The sequence below is a fragment of the Papio anubis genome, chromosome 11 (genome assembly GCF_008728515.1).
Source record: "Papio anubis isolate 15944 chromosome 11, Panubis1.0, whole genome shotgun sequence".
NCBI lineage: Eukaryota > Metazoa > Chordata > Mammalia > Primates > Cercopithecidae > Papio > Papio anubis.
Genome location: NC_044986.1, coordinates 98292684 through 98309046, shown reverse-complemented (window position 1 = coordinate 98309046; position 16363 = coordinate 98292684). Strand labels below are relative to the sequence as shown.

At 36.8% G+C, this 16363-nt stretch overlaps 1 protein-coding gene across 9 annotated transcripts in view; it reads right to left on the bottom strand.

The window, feature by feature from the left end:
- Nucleotides 1-5611: 5611 nt before the first annotated feature.
- MPP7 (membrane palmitoylated protein 7) overlaps nt 5612-16363 on the bottom strand; it is a 252173-nt gene continuing 241421 nt past the window's right edge. For all 9 annotated transcript variants that reach the window (XM_009214166.4, XM_009214164.3, XM_009214167.3 and 6 more), the window contains 4 exons: nt 14011-14104; nt 12855-12963; nt 10851-10994; nt 5612-8695 (listed from right to left, as the gene is read on the bottom strand). In XM_009214166.4, coding sequence (XP_009212430.1) covers nt 8516-8695; nt 10851-10994; nt 12855-12963; nt 14011-14104 — 527 coding nt within the window. In that variant the 3' untranslated portion in view covers nt 5612-8515. The remainder of the gene's footprint in view (nt 8696-10850; nt 10995-12854; nt 12964-14010; nt 14105-16363) is intronic.

The window sequence follows — 16363 nt, the reverse complement described above, 5'->3', positions numbered from 1 at the left end:
CATGGCTTGGGAGGCCTCAGGAAACTTACAATCATGGTGGAAAGGGAAGCAGGCACATCTTACATGATGGTAGGTGAGAGAGAGAGTGTGTGTGGAAGTAAAGGGGGAAGAGCCCCTTATAAAGCCATCAGATCTCCTGAGAACTCATCATCACAAGAACAGCATGGGGGAAACTGCCACCATGATCCAATCACCTCCCACCAGGTCTCTTCCTCAACACCTGGGGATTACAATTCAAGATGAGATTTGGGTGGGAACACAAAGCCCATCCATATCATTCTCTCTCTTTCTGTTTCTCTGAGCTTATAGGATTCTCTATTACAGGAGGTCACAAATTCCAGGAAGAAGCGTCTGGATCTTTTTGCAACACTGTAGTAGGTCAGTGAATGGAGATTTAAGTCTGAAGATGTTATCTTCAATTTAGGGAAATTTACTGTATTGTTCATTTCATGTCTTTAGCTTAATAGGAAATCCTATTAGGTGGACAGTGGGTCTCTTGGATCTACTATCCATATCTCAACATATTCTGTTTTCATCCCTTATCTTTTAAAAATTATGTCCTCGAAGAGTCTATCAGGTTAATCTTTTGATTTAATATTTAGGTCTGTGGTAATGTCTATTATTTTATTCAATCACATTCTTTTTGAAAATATTTCAACATTACAGTTATTTTCATCTTTAACAGTCTGTTCATAGCAGTAGTATGTCCGAGGGTACTAATTTATGCTGTTACATATTAATTACCCTAAAATATTAAAACAGGATGAGCCGGTGAACCTCAAAGGGGAAAAACAGATGGGATTTAAATGGCCACATATCAGAAGCAGCGAGACTCCACCCAGCCCACACAGGGATCCCTTTCTGTAAAAGAAATGTTGTAATATTCCTTTTGCTGTCCCGAAATGAAGTCCACTGGAATAATCTACATCAACGGCAAGAAACCCCATTGTAAAGGAAGAGATAAACAAAAGGAAAACCATTGAAAATAAGACATACTTTCATGCATAAAGGCTCAAGCAGCACTTCTGTAGAAGAAAACAGAAATTGAATGGACGTAGTTACTGTGTGTGCCACAGCGAAGGTGTGGACAAACGAGAGGGGTCAGTGGAGACTCAAATGCCATGAGTTGCATTGCAATTGGTGACATGATGTTCCAAAATGGTTAAAAAAAAAAAAAACCTCTTAGTAAAGTTCTGAAAAAAAAATGAAGTACAATCTCCCTTTGATTTACATGGTAGTGCATTCCTGGAAAATTCAGTGTATATAATAACCTAGCCAAAATACAGTACCACTCGTGTTATTCTTTCCCGAGTTGCTTGAGCCAATGTTTATTTTTATTTTTTTCTTAGAAAAGTTTTCAAAGCGACAAATTTTCTTGAGCTCAGTTTTACTCAGATTCCATAGATTCTGATTTCAGTGTTATTTTCTGGATAATCTGCAATTTCATTTTTATTTCCTTGATCAGAATACTCTAAATTTTTTTTATTTCTAGGTCCCTTTTCAGTTTATATTTGCTATTTGCTTCTAGTTCTATTGGACTAGGGTCATAAAACGTAATTTGAGGTATTTAAGTATTTTGGAGTTTAACGAGGCTTTTCTGTGGCCTACTTTAGAATTTCGTTTTGTAAATGCTTGATGAGATGTAATCTCATTTTCAGGACAAAATTCTCTTTCCATAGCTATGACATAGCTATGAAAACAATTCCCTGTGGGACTAAGATTAAATACAAAGAATCTAAAAGAGAATCCATAAAATGCTATGACATCAGCCTGAAGAATTATGACATTCAGACCCTCTATAACCATTTTTCTTCATGGTCTGAGAGATGTGTTTTACAGATTATCAAGTAATGTGGTTTTCTTGATTATGTTTCTCATGTTTTGTTTTAGGCCTTCAATGCTCTTCTTGTAGTGGCTCATAGCATTAATTACTAAAGAACAACTTTTTGACCCAATTAATAAGCATTGACTTCAACTCTGGTTTTTTGTTTTGTTTTGTTCTTTTGTGCTCTCTGCTTTCTGTCTGCATCTGCCTGGCATATTGTAGTTAATCCTCTCACTTAAAATCTTTCTCATCTGGAAGCATACTGTTGGTTTCATTTTTCAATGTAGTTGAAACGTCTCAATACATGAATTTATGCCATTTAAATCTCTTGTTAGAGATACAGTTGGTCTTGCTTCTGTCATCTCGTTTTATGGATTCTCTTTTTGATTCTTTGTATTTAATTATAGTCCCACTGGAAATTGCTTTCAATTTTTTTTTTGTCGTGTTTTGAGACAGGGTCTCTCACTCCATCACCCAGGCTGGAGTGCAGTGGCACGATCACGGCTCACGGCGGTGACTTCCCAGGCTAAAATGATCCTCCCACCTCAGCTTCCTGAGTAGCTGGGACTACCAGTGCTTGCCACCATTCCCGGCTCTTTTTTTTCCTTTTTTCTTTGTAGATACAGGGTTTCACCATGTTGCCCAAGCCGGTCAAATTCTTAAAAAATAATTACTTAACTGATATTTACGTACATTTATATTGCTTCCTTCCTTCTTCCATCCTTGTTATTGTGATATCTTCTAGATTCCTAATAGTAATATATTTTCAAAAGTTTTTACTTTATGCTACATTGCGTTCCTTTAACATTTACAGCAATAGATGTTTTGTAGCTATATTTTGTAGTTATTCAAATATATTTCTATTTAGAACTTTTCTATGTTTGAGTGAAACTGATGATCACAAACAGCTAATCTACCACTAAGTAGCAATGCCTGGCACAGAGCAAGGGCTTAACAAATGGAACCTTTTGGTATAATTCTTGTCCGAATCAAATTAAACAATTAAACAAGCATTACTTTGTTTGAAATGGTAGACTCTGCAGTGTTTAGTCATCCTTTTAATTTATAACATATTTTGAGTGACTAATAGAAGACAACCATCATACATTTGTAAATTCAAAAACATTAAGAACAAATTTTTTCTGAATTTGAATTTTAAGGTTAAATTCTTATCCATATTGAGCAGGAAAAAGAAATGAAATCTGAGAAAAATAAAATTTAAATGGAATGTCTTGCATTGGACCATTCTATAGAGTATATTAACGCTCAGTAATTGTATCAAAGCAGGATGTGTGACCGCTGAGCAAAAGGACAACTTTTGCTAAGTGAAAAGTAGATATTGAGAATGGCCTGAGTTGCTCATGAATACCGTTTCAAATTAGGAGTGCTTTCAGCAGCAAGGAGGCCATGACTTAAACCATCAGAAATTTTTTTTTTTTTTTAAATTTAACAGTTAGAGGAAGGAAGTCCCAGGATTCGTGCAGCAGTTCAATATTATGGATTTAGGATATTTTTCACTCACTCGTCCTTAGTACATTGGCCTTTATCATCCTCTGATGCAGGGTTAGGATTCCAGCTGTCATATTGACAAGCATCACAACATAATTGAGCATCTCAAGCAGAAAGATGAGGATAGGACCATAAAGGATTTTCATTTCATGCAGTTGTTTGTTTAAATCAGAGAAATGTGTCTTTCTCATAGCTCCTCCGACAGACATGACCTGGAACTGGTAGCATGACCGGCCCAGATAAATCACTAAAAAGAGATTATCATGATTGACTGAAGCCAGTCTTGAGTAGGGACTGGAACTCAGTAGCATAAAATTTCACAGTATGCTATCTAAGCTTTTTATACATTTCTGATAATAGCCATTGTTTGAAGATGAACCCACTTATACAGGCATGGAAACATAAAGTTGTATCTGACTAAAGCAACAGTGTTTTGAGAAAATTCTTCACCAACTGCATGTGCATAAGTGTGAACAATCACTCCCCTAATTACCCAAATCTTAACTTGTTCCCAGCTTTAGCTCAACTTACAGAAACCCCATGAAGCACAATGCAGTGGTAACAGCATGGAGCTGAAGGACGCCAGATGACATTCCATCCCTGATTCCACTCCTCATCACCAATGCCACCCTGGGCAAGGTACTCCAGCCCTGCTGCTCAGTTTGCTCCACTGTAAAATATGAAGATAATATCTTCCATGTAAGATACTTGTGGTATTAAGTGACATCATGTATGGAAATTATAAAGATATTCTATGATTAATAAGTACAATTTGGCCAGGCAGTGATTAGGCCTATGTGTATAAGATAGTTCTTTTGGACAAAAGTAAAATAGTTTCTGCCCTCCAGAAGCTTAAGTGTAACTGAACACGCATTTGGGGATAAAAGGGTGGCAGCAGAAGAAACGGCATTAATACAATTAAGGGACATTTCTAATTGTTATCAGTTACATTGCATACCCAGTGGTTAAAAATAAAAATTGGTTCCCTTCCTATTGGGGATTACCTAATTAGTTCCTGATGTATCACTTAGTAGGAAGCTATGACATTTAAAAAAAGTAATAAAGCTTCTGGCCAGACGCGGTGGCTCATGCCTGTAATCCCAGCACTTTGGGAGGCCAAGGCGGGCGGATCACGAGGTCAGGAAATCGAGACCATTGTGGCTAGCACGGTAAAACCCCATCTCTACTAAAAATATAAAAAAATTAGCCGGGCGTGGTGGCGGGCGCCTGTAGTCCCAGCTACTCGGGAGGCTGAAGCAGGAGAATGGCGTGAACCCGGGAGGTGGAGCTTGCAGTGAGCCGAGATCGCGCCCCTGCACTCCAGCCTGGGTGACAGAGTGAGACTCCATCTCAAAAAAATAAAAATAAAGCTTCTAATAAATTATTTATTGTAAACTTCCAGTGGGTTTACTAATAGGGAAACTGTTTATGTAGGGTGGTTGAGAATACTTACACAGCTATTTTTAAATTGTGTGATGTGATAATGACCATTATACAACAGGAGCTCACAATTATTAAACAATTTTGTCCCAGGTTTTGTTCTAAGAATACATGGATTCTTTCATTTCATGCCCACACCAATCCCATGGGGTAATCACTGTTCTTACCCCTATTTTTTTCTGATGAGAAAATGAAAAACAGAGAGGTTCAATGATTTTCCCAAGGCTGCAGAGCTGGAAACAGGCAAAACCAGAATGTGAACTGAAGAAATCCGACTCCAGATCCCATGCTCTTAAATGCTTTTAAATGCTCTTAAGAGCAACCTTTCTGTGGATGCAGAGCTGGGGCTAACTGGCTCGAGGACTGAAGCAAGGCCAATGCTAGCTAGTTTGCATAGCAGGTAACAATTTGTTCCTATATGCACGGTTGTGAAAGCTGAGTTTCACCTAACTGGAGCTCAGGAAGAGGATGTGTGTGACACTGATTCCTAGTGGGGAGGAGGAGAGGAGGTGGGGAGTGGGGGAGGTGTGTTCCCATCATTGATGGTCCTAATTCTTCCTTCCCACTGAGGTTCTCCACATTTTTAAATTGCTGGACTGTATGGGTAAGAACAACACTAGTGAATTCCATCTCCCCAACAGCCTTGATGAAAGCAGTGTTTGAAAAAAATATGAAATTTAATTTTAGACATGGCAAGTTCAATTACATCACTTCATATCACAGTAGAAAATAGAATTTGTTCTACCATGGGAAATAATATAATGGAATAGATCAGAATAGTAGTATCATAAAATAGAATATCCAAGTGCAAAAACAATTTTCAAGTAAGTACACACATTGTTTGAAGGTACTTTATTAAGATCAAAGATTTTTCATTACATTTATTTATAAATCCTTCCTAGTCAAAATAAAATAAATAATAAAAATCTGTATCTTTAGAAAGATTTTAAAGAACATAGTTTTGTTAAGTCTGAGAAGGTCTGTCAATTTCAAATTATTACAGTTTAGATACATTCAATCATTACATAATACCAGGAAGGTCAGCCTTCGAGATACCAAGAATTCCATATTGGTCAGTAAAATAAGGGTAAAAAATTAATTTTAATTTCACCTTTTTATGTTTAATTGACTATAGTCAATAATAGGAGTACAGAATTTCCTTTTTGGTCTTGAATTTTAAATACATGACTTTTAAAAAGTGAACATTACTCTTCTCTTATATAGTGACTCCAACTTAGGGAGCTGGTTTCTGAAGGGAGGAGTGCTATTCTCCTTGCTGGAGAAGGAGGCTGGGGGAAGAAAGTTCAGAATTCAGGGCCTTTCTGCTGCCGTTATCGATGCACTCTCAGAGTTGGCCCTGCCTTATTAAATTTTAATCAAGTATCTTTCTAAGCATCAAGATGGCCATGTAAACACCATTTTTAAGACTATGTCTACAGGCTGGGCACGGTGGATCACACCTGTAATCCCAGCACTTTGGGAGGCCAAGGCAGGAGGACTGCTTGAGCCCAGGAGTTCAAGACCAGCCTGAGCAACACAGCAAGACCCTGTCTCAAAAAAAAAAAAAAAAAAAGTATACTACCTGATTTCTAAAATTGCCAGAGGGCCCCCTTTTTTCCCCCATTATTTAAAAAATATTGTTCTAGCTCTGCCCTTAAATAAACAAAGGTCTGGACCTTTCTTTTTTAAAACGTTATATTTTTATAACATCTTATTACCACCACCATAAAAGGACTCAGTTTCTCCCACTTTACACTACATCTCTGTCCCCAAAGTAAATAACTGAAGCAATTATCTGCATTTTTTTTTTAATGTGGGTATTTCAGGGTAAAGAATTTGGACTGCCTAAATTACTCAGGCAATTGCCTGAATTATTACATATTTCCCATCATTCTTTGTACAAGAAGTCTTGATTTATAGAAAATTTTAGACAATGTTCAAAGACGGAAATATGCTACCCAAACAATCTACTTAAGACTTCAGATTGGCAACCCTCCCTCTTTCATTTTTTAAAAACAAAATTTCTGCTATTTAATTAATACACTTAGAACTCACTGTCTGGATCATGTTGTTATATAATACTTCATCTGATTATCTATTTTGGTGTGACTATGTGTCAAGGCCATTGGAGTGGTTTTTGTCTCTGTTTCTAATATGAACTTGACAAGTCTGAAGGAAAACCAGTGAATAATGCTATCAAATGTGCAGTGCACAGATCGTGCACTTGGATCTATCTGTGTAAAGCTCAAATATTTACATGGAATGTTGACCATGATTTATAAAACTACTCTTTTAAATTAGGACATCTTGACATACAATCAATTGATTTTATGAATAGCCCCATTTGATATTTAAAAAAATATGCCTTTCAAATATTTCATAAATATATAAAATTTTACTACATTCTATTTTTTTCACATGACATTTAAACTCTCTTTACAAATCAACAAAAAATAACATTTTTTTTTCCTCTTTGAAAGTCACAGATGCAATGATTTTCGACTGGCAGGGCTTCACTGCATGCAAGAATGGCAGGATATGCTTTCTCTTATAGAACGTATAGACATTTCTAGCATTTTGAACTATATAATTCACTTGCTGAAAATCAGTAGTATCAAAGAAAAGTGAGAGATCCCATCTAAATATTTACAATATAGGAGTCTTTCTTAAACTTCTTTAACAATGGCAAGGTTAGGATGGTGTCTGGACAGTGTTAACAATCATTTTGATGACAAAGAAATAACATTACATGAAAAGTTTTCTAAAATATATCTCAGAGCAATTTAAAGAGAGGGGTGACCTATTGCACATAGATGAAAAATAATATTTAATTGTATCAGTAATACATAAAACATGTTTTACATGTTTTAGAATAGAAATCCTTCTAATTTATTGGAAAAATCCAAAACCAGCTAAAATAACATTTTGGGTGACTTCATAAATTGTCTTCTGGGGATTTACAAATAAAAATATCCTTTGTAATCATTTCTTGCCACAAGACTACCATTCTGATATTAATCCCACAAGGAAAGGCTTTTAGTTACGTATACAATAACTGTTTAAAGTCTACTTTCCCTTATTAAATGTTTGTTGAGTCACTGACAGGTACTCAAAAGGACTTCTCAAGCTATATTATGAAGGTCATTCACTCAAGGTAAAATTTCAGTTACTCCTTTAAGAATTATTTTAAAATGCACACACTGTGAATGTATCGCAAATATGTAAGAAAAAGTCTATACTTTTTGAATAGTAGGAGGACGCCTTACCACCTGCCCGGCTAAATCTGTGATGATCCACCCAGAAAGGGCAAAGCTGACCTGTCTGTCTGAAAGCTGCTCATGGCTCCTGAATTGATACCTTCAACAGCTAACATTCAAACTCAACGGCAGCCGCCACACCGGAGACCAGCAGAAGCGCTGAATTCCAATACACACTAAGCCTCTAGCTAGGTCTCTCTGAAAATTTCAGCTTCATCTTGGAGAGAGAGCTGTATTAAAGACAACCAGAAAGTTTGAGGTTTTGCTTAGAATACAGTACCGTGCACATTTTGATTTCTGATCTTATACTCACACATGGTGTTTGAAATAAGGCTGTAAAAAGATACAAACAAAACCAGCATTCAACTTGAATCAAGATTGTACATCTATGACAGTGATATAGATTTACAAACCCCCTACCAAAACAGTAACTGATTTCATCATGCACTCTATAAAAAAAGACGATTATGGAAATTTCTCTTAGTTATGAATGTAACCAGCTCACTGGTACCCAATGGGTCTCTGTCTCTAATTTGTCAAAAGTTGTTTTGAGCTCATTGAATGCCACGGTGAGGTCATCATTTACTATAATTTTGTCAAAAAGATGACCATATTGACTTTCCATTATCTGTGCAGATTTAATCATTTCTTGAAAATCTTCTTCCTACAAAAGGAAGTATTAAAAAAATAATTGGTTAACCAGGCCATTACCTCACTTCACATCAATGCAAACATTCTACAATTGGTTTACCTAATGCTGTTCTGCATTCAGTCTTTCCCCTCAGCCAGAAATAAAAGTCATCCTCTTTAACCACAAGTGCTTCAGAAGCCACAATTTCTAATACTATTTCTATGATTTGCTTGTAACAAAAAACTACTCTGGCAAGAGTCAAAACTCCTGCCTTAACTGAATTGCAGGATAATGAGTCAGTAAGTCATCATTATGTGGAACTGTCAGTATTAAAATAGCTATTGGAGGAAAGAATTGTTTACTCTGATGTTTTGGCTGCATTATTTATGCTTATTCATAGGAAGGAATTTATAATATAAACTCCTTTTTCAGAGTTGGACAAATTTGTAAAAGGATGATTACCATGTTTTTTGTTTTTTGTTTTGAGACAGAATCTCACTCTGTCGCCCAGGTTGGGGTGCAGTGGTGCAATCCCAGCTCACCACAACCTCTGCCTCCCGGGTCCAAGCTATCCTCCTGCCTCAGTCTCCTGAGTAGCTGGAATTACAGGAGCGCGCCGCCACGCCTGGCTAATTTTTATATTTTCAGTAGAGATAGAGTTTCTCCATGTTGGCCAGGCTGGTCTGGAACTCCTGACCTCAAGTGATCCACCTGCCTCAGCCTCCCAAAGTGCTGGGATCACAGGCGTGAGCCACCACACCCGGCTGATTACCGTGTTCTTTCGATGTCTCATTAAAAGTGTTTCAAGAGCCTTCGTGTCTCACATTTTTAAAGCCAGGAAGTATTTTAGTTGGCTATATAACATAAATGTAAGAGAGCCAAATCCTAAGAATATGTTATCCTTTCTTATCTTCATTGAGAAACCTTTAAAATGTCTAAATAGTACAATAAATCTTTATGTTGCAACATGCTGAAATAATTTGAGTCTGCATTTCATTGTCACATAAGATTTCACGATGACAGAAAATTTAATTTTAGTGTTGATCAAGAGCCTGAGTAACTAACAACGTATGACAGTACCTACTCAGAACGGATATGTACTGTTGGCATGTAAAAAAAGGTATTTATCAAATATACTGGCAATCAGAAATGTGATCTGTATTTTGTAACCACAATGAACAGTTCAAAAATTAATACAGACTAAAGTTAATGATGAGCTAATTAAGAGGGGGAAGAAAAAAATAACCTCTTGACATTTAATTTCTTTGCTTTTGATTTTTGGTCCAAAGGTAGAATATATTAAGATTAAGAACAAAAACAATAAAAGGTCTTGCCAGAAGCCATTATAGTCAGGAATATACCACAATCATCATTTCCAATAACATTCATAGAAAATACAAATATTATTGCTGAGGAATATTGTTCTACTTATCCTATCCCCAAAATAGTGATTTTCTTTTGCTGTGCTAAATATAATTATTGACAAGGAGAGAAGCAAGGCAAATTATTAAATTTTTCATTTGGACTCACTCTTAATGAGTAACAGTAACTCATGGTATTTTTAGCTTTAAAAATAAGGCTGCTCTGAAAATTAATTGGTCTAGATGTTATACAAATGTTCAGACTACAATAGTATGAAATGTATGCATAATAGCATACAAAATAGTTTCAGTCAAAAGAATATGAAGATCCATTCACCGAAGCACAAAAAGTGTAACTGTTCAAAAGGTACATACCTAAATACAATTCTTTCACTGATTTTTTTTATCTATTATACTCTTGCCGAGTACATGCAGCTGTATATATGTTTTCATATATACAACTGTATCTTACATTGCAGCTACTGCTTACATCTTATCTCCAAGCTTTTTGTGGTTGTTGTTGAGACAGGGTCTCACTGTCGCCGAGGCTGGAGTGCAGTGGTGTGATCTCAGCTCACTGCACTCTCAGTCTCCTGAGGTTCTTGTGATCTTCCCACCTCCGCCTCCCAAGTAGCTGGGACTACAGGTGTGCAACCATCATGCCTGTCTAATTTTCATATTTTTTGTAGAGATGGGGTTTCACCATGTTGGCCAGGTTGGTCTTGAACTCCCGGACTCAAGTGATCCTCCTGCTTCAGCCTCCCAAAGTGCTGGGATTACATAGGTGTGAGCCACCACACCTGGCCTCCAAGCATCACTATACTTACTGTGAAGGGCTTTGCAGCACCTTGGTCATCTCTGCTTGAAATAATCTTTGCATTTTTTCTTGTTTCTCTCAAACGCTCTATTGATGGAGGCTTTATAAATATCACATAGGGCTTAAATTCTAGTGTCCTTAAATGCTTCACTGTCTACAAGGAAGAAAAGAAAGTTTTCTCACATTTCTCCATAGCATCATGAATTACTGAATTTTCTTTCTAAGGAGAAAATTCCTCAAAATTATTCTTTAATTAAGATCAGTAGTCCTTTCAATATACTATTATTCAATTAACTGTTGACAATTAAATGTAGCAAACACTTCTGAAAAGAAGCTGGGGAATGTAACTTGGCATTTAAAAATGTCCTGAAATACATCATAATTAACATTGAACAGAAGTGACTAAAAAAATCACAAAACTGGTTTTTAGATCAAATACCCCGAAGGTGTGATGAGTTAAATAACCCTCTGTCCATTAATGTCTTCCAACCATCCCTTTTAAGCCCCTTCCTGATTTCAGGCAGGAGTTCTCCTCTTTCGCCCTATCCTTCAGAGTGCCCTACAACGGCAGCCTCCTGCTCTCCATGATGCCTGTCCACATTCCTTCATCAAATCGTTGATGTTCTATACTCTATACTTCTGGGGACCCATCTATAATCAAGGGTGAGAGTTGAAAGCTATTCTTCATGAGCTGATACTACACTGTGGGAGTCTGAGAGCAACTGGACCCGGGACACCAGCAGAGAGGCTCTGCAGAAGCAGGACTGTCCCATTCACTGTTGTGCCTGATATGGTTTGGATCTGTGTCCACACCCAAATCTCATGTTGTAATGTAATCCCCACTGCTGGCGGTGCAGCCTGGTGGGATGTGACTGAATCATAGGGGCAGTTTCCTGGGGTTTAACACCATCCCCCTTGGTGCTCTCATCACAATAGTCAGTTCTTGTGAGACCTGGTTGTTTAAAAGTGTGTGGCACTTTGCTCCTCTCTCTCTCTCTCTCTCCTGCTCTGGCCATGTGAAGTGCTCACCCCTCCTTTGCCTTCCGCCATGATTGTAAGTTTCCTGAGGCCTCCCCAGAGCTGAGCAGATACCAGCATCATGCTTCCTGTACAGTCTGCAGAGCCGTGAGCCAATTAAACCTCTTTTTTTTTTTTAAATAAATTACCCAGTCTCAGGTATTTCTTCATAGCAGTGCAATAAGGGACTGACACAGTGCCCAAGTCACGAGGCAGCCTTCCTGATTCTTGAAACCCTTTTACTCCAGATTCATCCTCCTTTAGAGGTGCAAAGGGCTTCCACAGGTCATTCTAGCATTTGGAGGTTTTGCATCCCAGGGTACAGCTATCAGTGGGAGGAGAAACCATGGTCCCTGGGGGATGAGGAAAATGCTGTGGACTGGGGATCTACTAGAAGATGTATGGTTTGACAGGAAATTGAATGGCTTCATCCACTGAAATTCTCAGTTCAGAATGTTCACAACGGAGTTTCCAGGATGACAGATGCAGATATGGCAACACAATGGGGCTTTCATTCAGTACATTTCCTGCAAAATGCCCTTCAGTTCTAGTGGGGGGTTATTTGCTAGGATATATACAGAACTCAAGTCAAAGACTTGGAACCAAAATGTCCATTGTTAAAAATTATAGACACTGATACTAATACATAACACGTAAGAATGCATTATGCATGTAACAATGTGATGTATTATTAAAAAATACAGAATAGATAGAAATATCTAAGAGTTGCTTTACTTGACAATAACTGAATATAAATAAGAGTTACAAACACAGGTCTTGGAGCTTCCTCCACTTCTCTTTCTAATAATATTATGGGCTTTTCTTTTTTTCCACCAAACATGTCTCAAATTATATTTAAATGCTTTTGCCATCTCAGAAAAGCCACATATAGCCAAAAGTGGGTTGACTTTTTATTTATTTCATATTGAAATGCTCACATGAGGTGCTGTAGATGACATGGGTCAGGAGGGTATTGAATAGTTCATTGTTTACTTACATGAGGCTGAACATCCAACAAACAAACTTTGTTTTTAGCAAGGACAGACCGAACTGAGTCTATGCTTGTGCCGTAGTAGTTATTTTTATATTCTCCATATTCAATAAACCTGTAAAAAATTAGATGCATCAGAATCATTTGTGAATTTAAAAAAAGTATAGGTGGCAAGTTAAATTCATAGGTAAAAGACATTTCTGCTGAACATGTAATTTTTTAAAACTGTGTTTAATAATACAAACAGAGCCAAGTATTTCAAAATGTCAGTTTTTAAAAAATCTCTTATTTTACATTTTCAAATCAGTAACACTTGCTTAAATTACACTTAAACAGAAAAAAAGTACTTTAGTAGGGCTCTAATGTTTTCCATCACCCCCTTTCTTTTTCAGAACTAATGCAATGCAATAAAATGGTGAATAAGCCAAACAATAGAAACTACTGGAATTTCATTGCACGCTACAGAGTAACCCAGCCCAGCTTCAGAACTAGAGGCACTGGGTGGTGGCTAATGGAGCCAGGGCAGCCGATCATGTGCTATAAAAACACAATCACTGCGCCAAATGCGAGAAAAGCATTTCGATGTTTCAATAAAATCCCATAATCCTGCATTAAAACACATATTGCTTCTGATGCCCTAAAATATTCGTGCCTCAGCAGATGGAAAACCTGGGCAGGGGGCACTGGGGTGGGCTTGGAGCTAGCTAGAGGAGATGGTACCAGCAAGTTTATTATCATCATTTCAATTTTTTGAAGAGCCAATGAGAGAATGAGATGCAGGTGTGTGAAGCAGATGCTGGAGCTAGTGATATACTACCCAGTTGTTCATTAGTTTTTGAAGTAAAATTCAATCCAAATCATATGTTAAAATTCAATTAGTGGGCCAGAAGGAGGTCAGAATAAGACACTTACAACCTTCCCTCATTCTGCAAAACACTGTCTATACATTTTATAGAAATGAAGCAAATCCAGGTTACTAAAAATTAGAGGTGAAGATTAACAATAATTATCAACCAAATGATTGCCTTTTCATCTGTTTCAAATATTATTATGATAATTAAAATACATTTAAAATGGAGGAGAACTCTCAGTTGTCTAAAACTGGACAGGCATGTGCTTATAAAAAACAGTCACATGAAAATTCTCAAAAGTGTCCACATACTTGTTATTTTGTACATCTGTCTCAAACAAATGCTTGGAAATGAAAATGTATTCAACACCATCACTCTCCTGGCTTCTTCTTGCTCTGGTAGTATCTACAATTTAATGAAAAGGAGTTGAGAAAAGCCCATATCAGCCACCTTAAGGAAAATACTAAAAAAGAAATCAAGTGTATTTAATTAGTTTTTTCAACAGGAGTTAAAAATGTATTTAAAAAGCAAATTAGCTCATAAAATATGGTAAGCTGTTATAAATCCAGATTTTCCACTGTTATTAAAATTATATTGATTTGAAGATGGACTGAAAAGTTAATTGCATTGTAGGTCTCTGCTATTATTCGCTATTTTGAAGTCTCTGTAACCTGATATAAGAGTGGTATTTAAACTCCTGAGGAAAAAAACCTTTTTTGCAAATAATATGCTTATTATCTTTATTGATCTTTATTCATTAAAGCAAATCTATTAACCACTAAGTTGTTAGGTAAACTCTGAAACTGTTTGACTCTCTTCCTCTCATGGAACATAGTGGGTATGCCATCAAAGCTTTGTTTTACCAGCCAAGTGAAGCCAAATACTTCTGTGTGCTACTCATTCCTCCTTTGCAACGTGATAAATAGCATCATCTTAGAATACTATTGAACTTCTAACCTTTCAGTAATCTTGCCTAATTATTTATTAATGAATTAAAATAGAGCAGAAAATATAGGATTCATTAAAACGACAACAAGAACAAAGCCCAAGGCACTCCAGCGCTGACATGGCAAATGGAAACCCACTACAGGCCATCCTTCCTGCAGATCCCAACGAAAAACTATGGATGCTAAGAAACGACCTGAACACTTTGAAAATAAGTAAAGCAGGTAGACTGTAGAGGGGAGTCAAACTGCATGGGGAGGAGTTTAACTTTATTTTCCTCTTAGCTTTGCCCCAAGGGTGGGAACCCTTCACAGAGCGGCATGGTAGAATCTGCAGCTAAATGTCAATAGAAGCTCTAACGTTTTGGTGCAAAGAACCAGGGGGGCGGGGCGGGGGGCGGGGGGGAGAAAAAGTCCCTGTGGGTTGAAAAGTGTGGAGGAAATCCAGGAGACAAGAAAGCCGGAGAAGAAAATACTTTAATTCTGTGTATGAGTCAACAATAGCCTAAGAATTGCCTCTGTGCTATATACATGCAGTTCAAACTCAAACTAGCATGGCAAAGGCTTCATGAAGTGAACTGAGAGTGGGAGGTACAGGTCTCAGCCTAACCCCTGAATAACAGTAGCACGAAACATATCTAAGCCAATGAAGAAAAGGCATAAAGAACTGAGCTGAGATCTGAAGCATGCACACAAGTCTTAGACTAATCCTTGCACCCTAACAGACCCAAATCACTATAACAAAGGTAAGTGAGATAAAAGAAGCTGGAAGCTAAAATAAAAACATCAGCATTCTGCAGACTATTGTAAGAAGACCTAGTGTTAATACAATATTATATTCACAATGTCCAAAATGCAATCTGAAATTATTCAACATGAAAGAACCAAAAAAAAAGAAATGACCCATTTTCAAGGGGAAAGATAACAGATGGCAACCCTGAATGACCTGGAAGTTAGATTAGACAAAGTCTTTCAAGCAGGTACCATAACTATGCTTGAAAAGGTAAGGGAAAATATACTTGAATTGAACAAAAATATAAATTCTTAGCAGAGGAAGAGAAACTATAAAGAAAAAACAAATAGAAATTCTAGAAGTGAAAAATAAAAATATCCAATAGAAACAAATCACTAGATGGGCCCAAAAACAGAATGACAGAAAAAAAGCCAGTGAACTTGAAGACAGAGCAATAAAATTATATAATCTAAACAACAACAACAAGATTAAAAATATATAGATAGAACTCCAGGGACCTATGAGAAAACATATATGTCATAGGAGTACTAGAAGGATAGGAAAGAAGAAATTGGGGCAGAAAAATATGTTTGAAAAAATAAAGACCCCAAACTGCTATAATTTGGTGAAATATATAAACTTACCAATTTCAGCAGCTCAGCAAATCCCAAACAGGATACACTCAGAAGGAAAAAATTATGCCTACACACATTATAATCAAACTATTAAAAGTCAAAGATAAATAAAAAATCTCAAAGCAGCTAGGAAAAATCACAGAACACATAAGTTAATAATGATTTAAACTGTCACAGATTTCTTATTATAAATCATAAAAATAAGAAATCAATAAAATAATACCTTTAAAGCACTGAAGGAAAAGACTTAATCAAAATGTGTTTCAAGAATAAAGGCAAACAAACTAATAGAATTCACAGCCGACTGTTCCAAAAGAAATATTCAAGGAAGTTTTTTAGGCTGAAGAGAAGT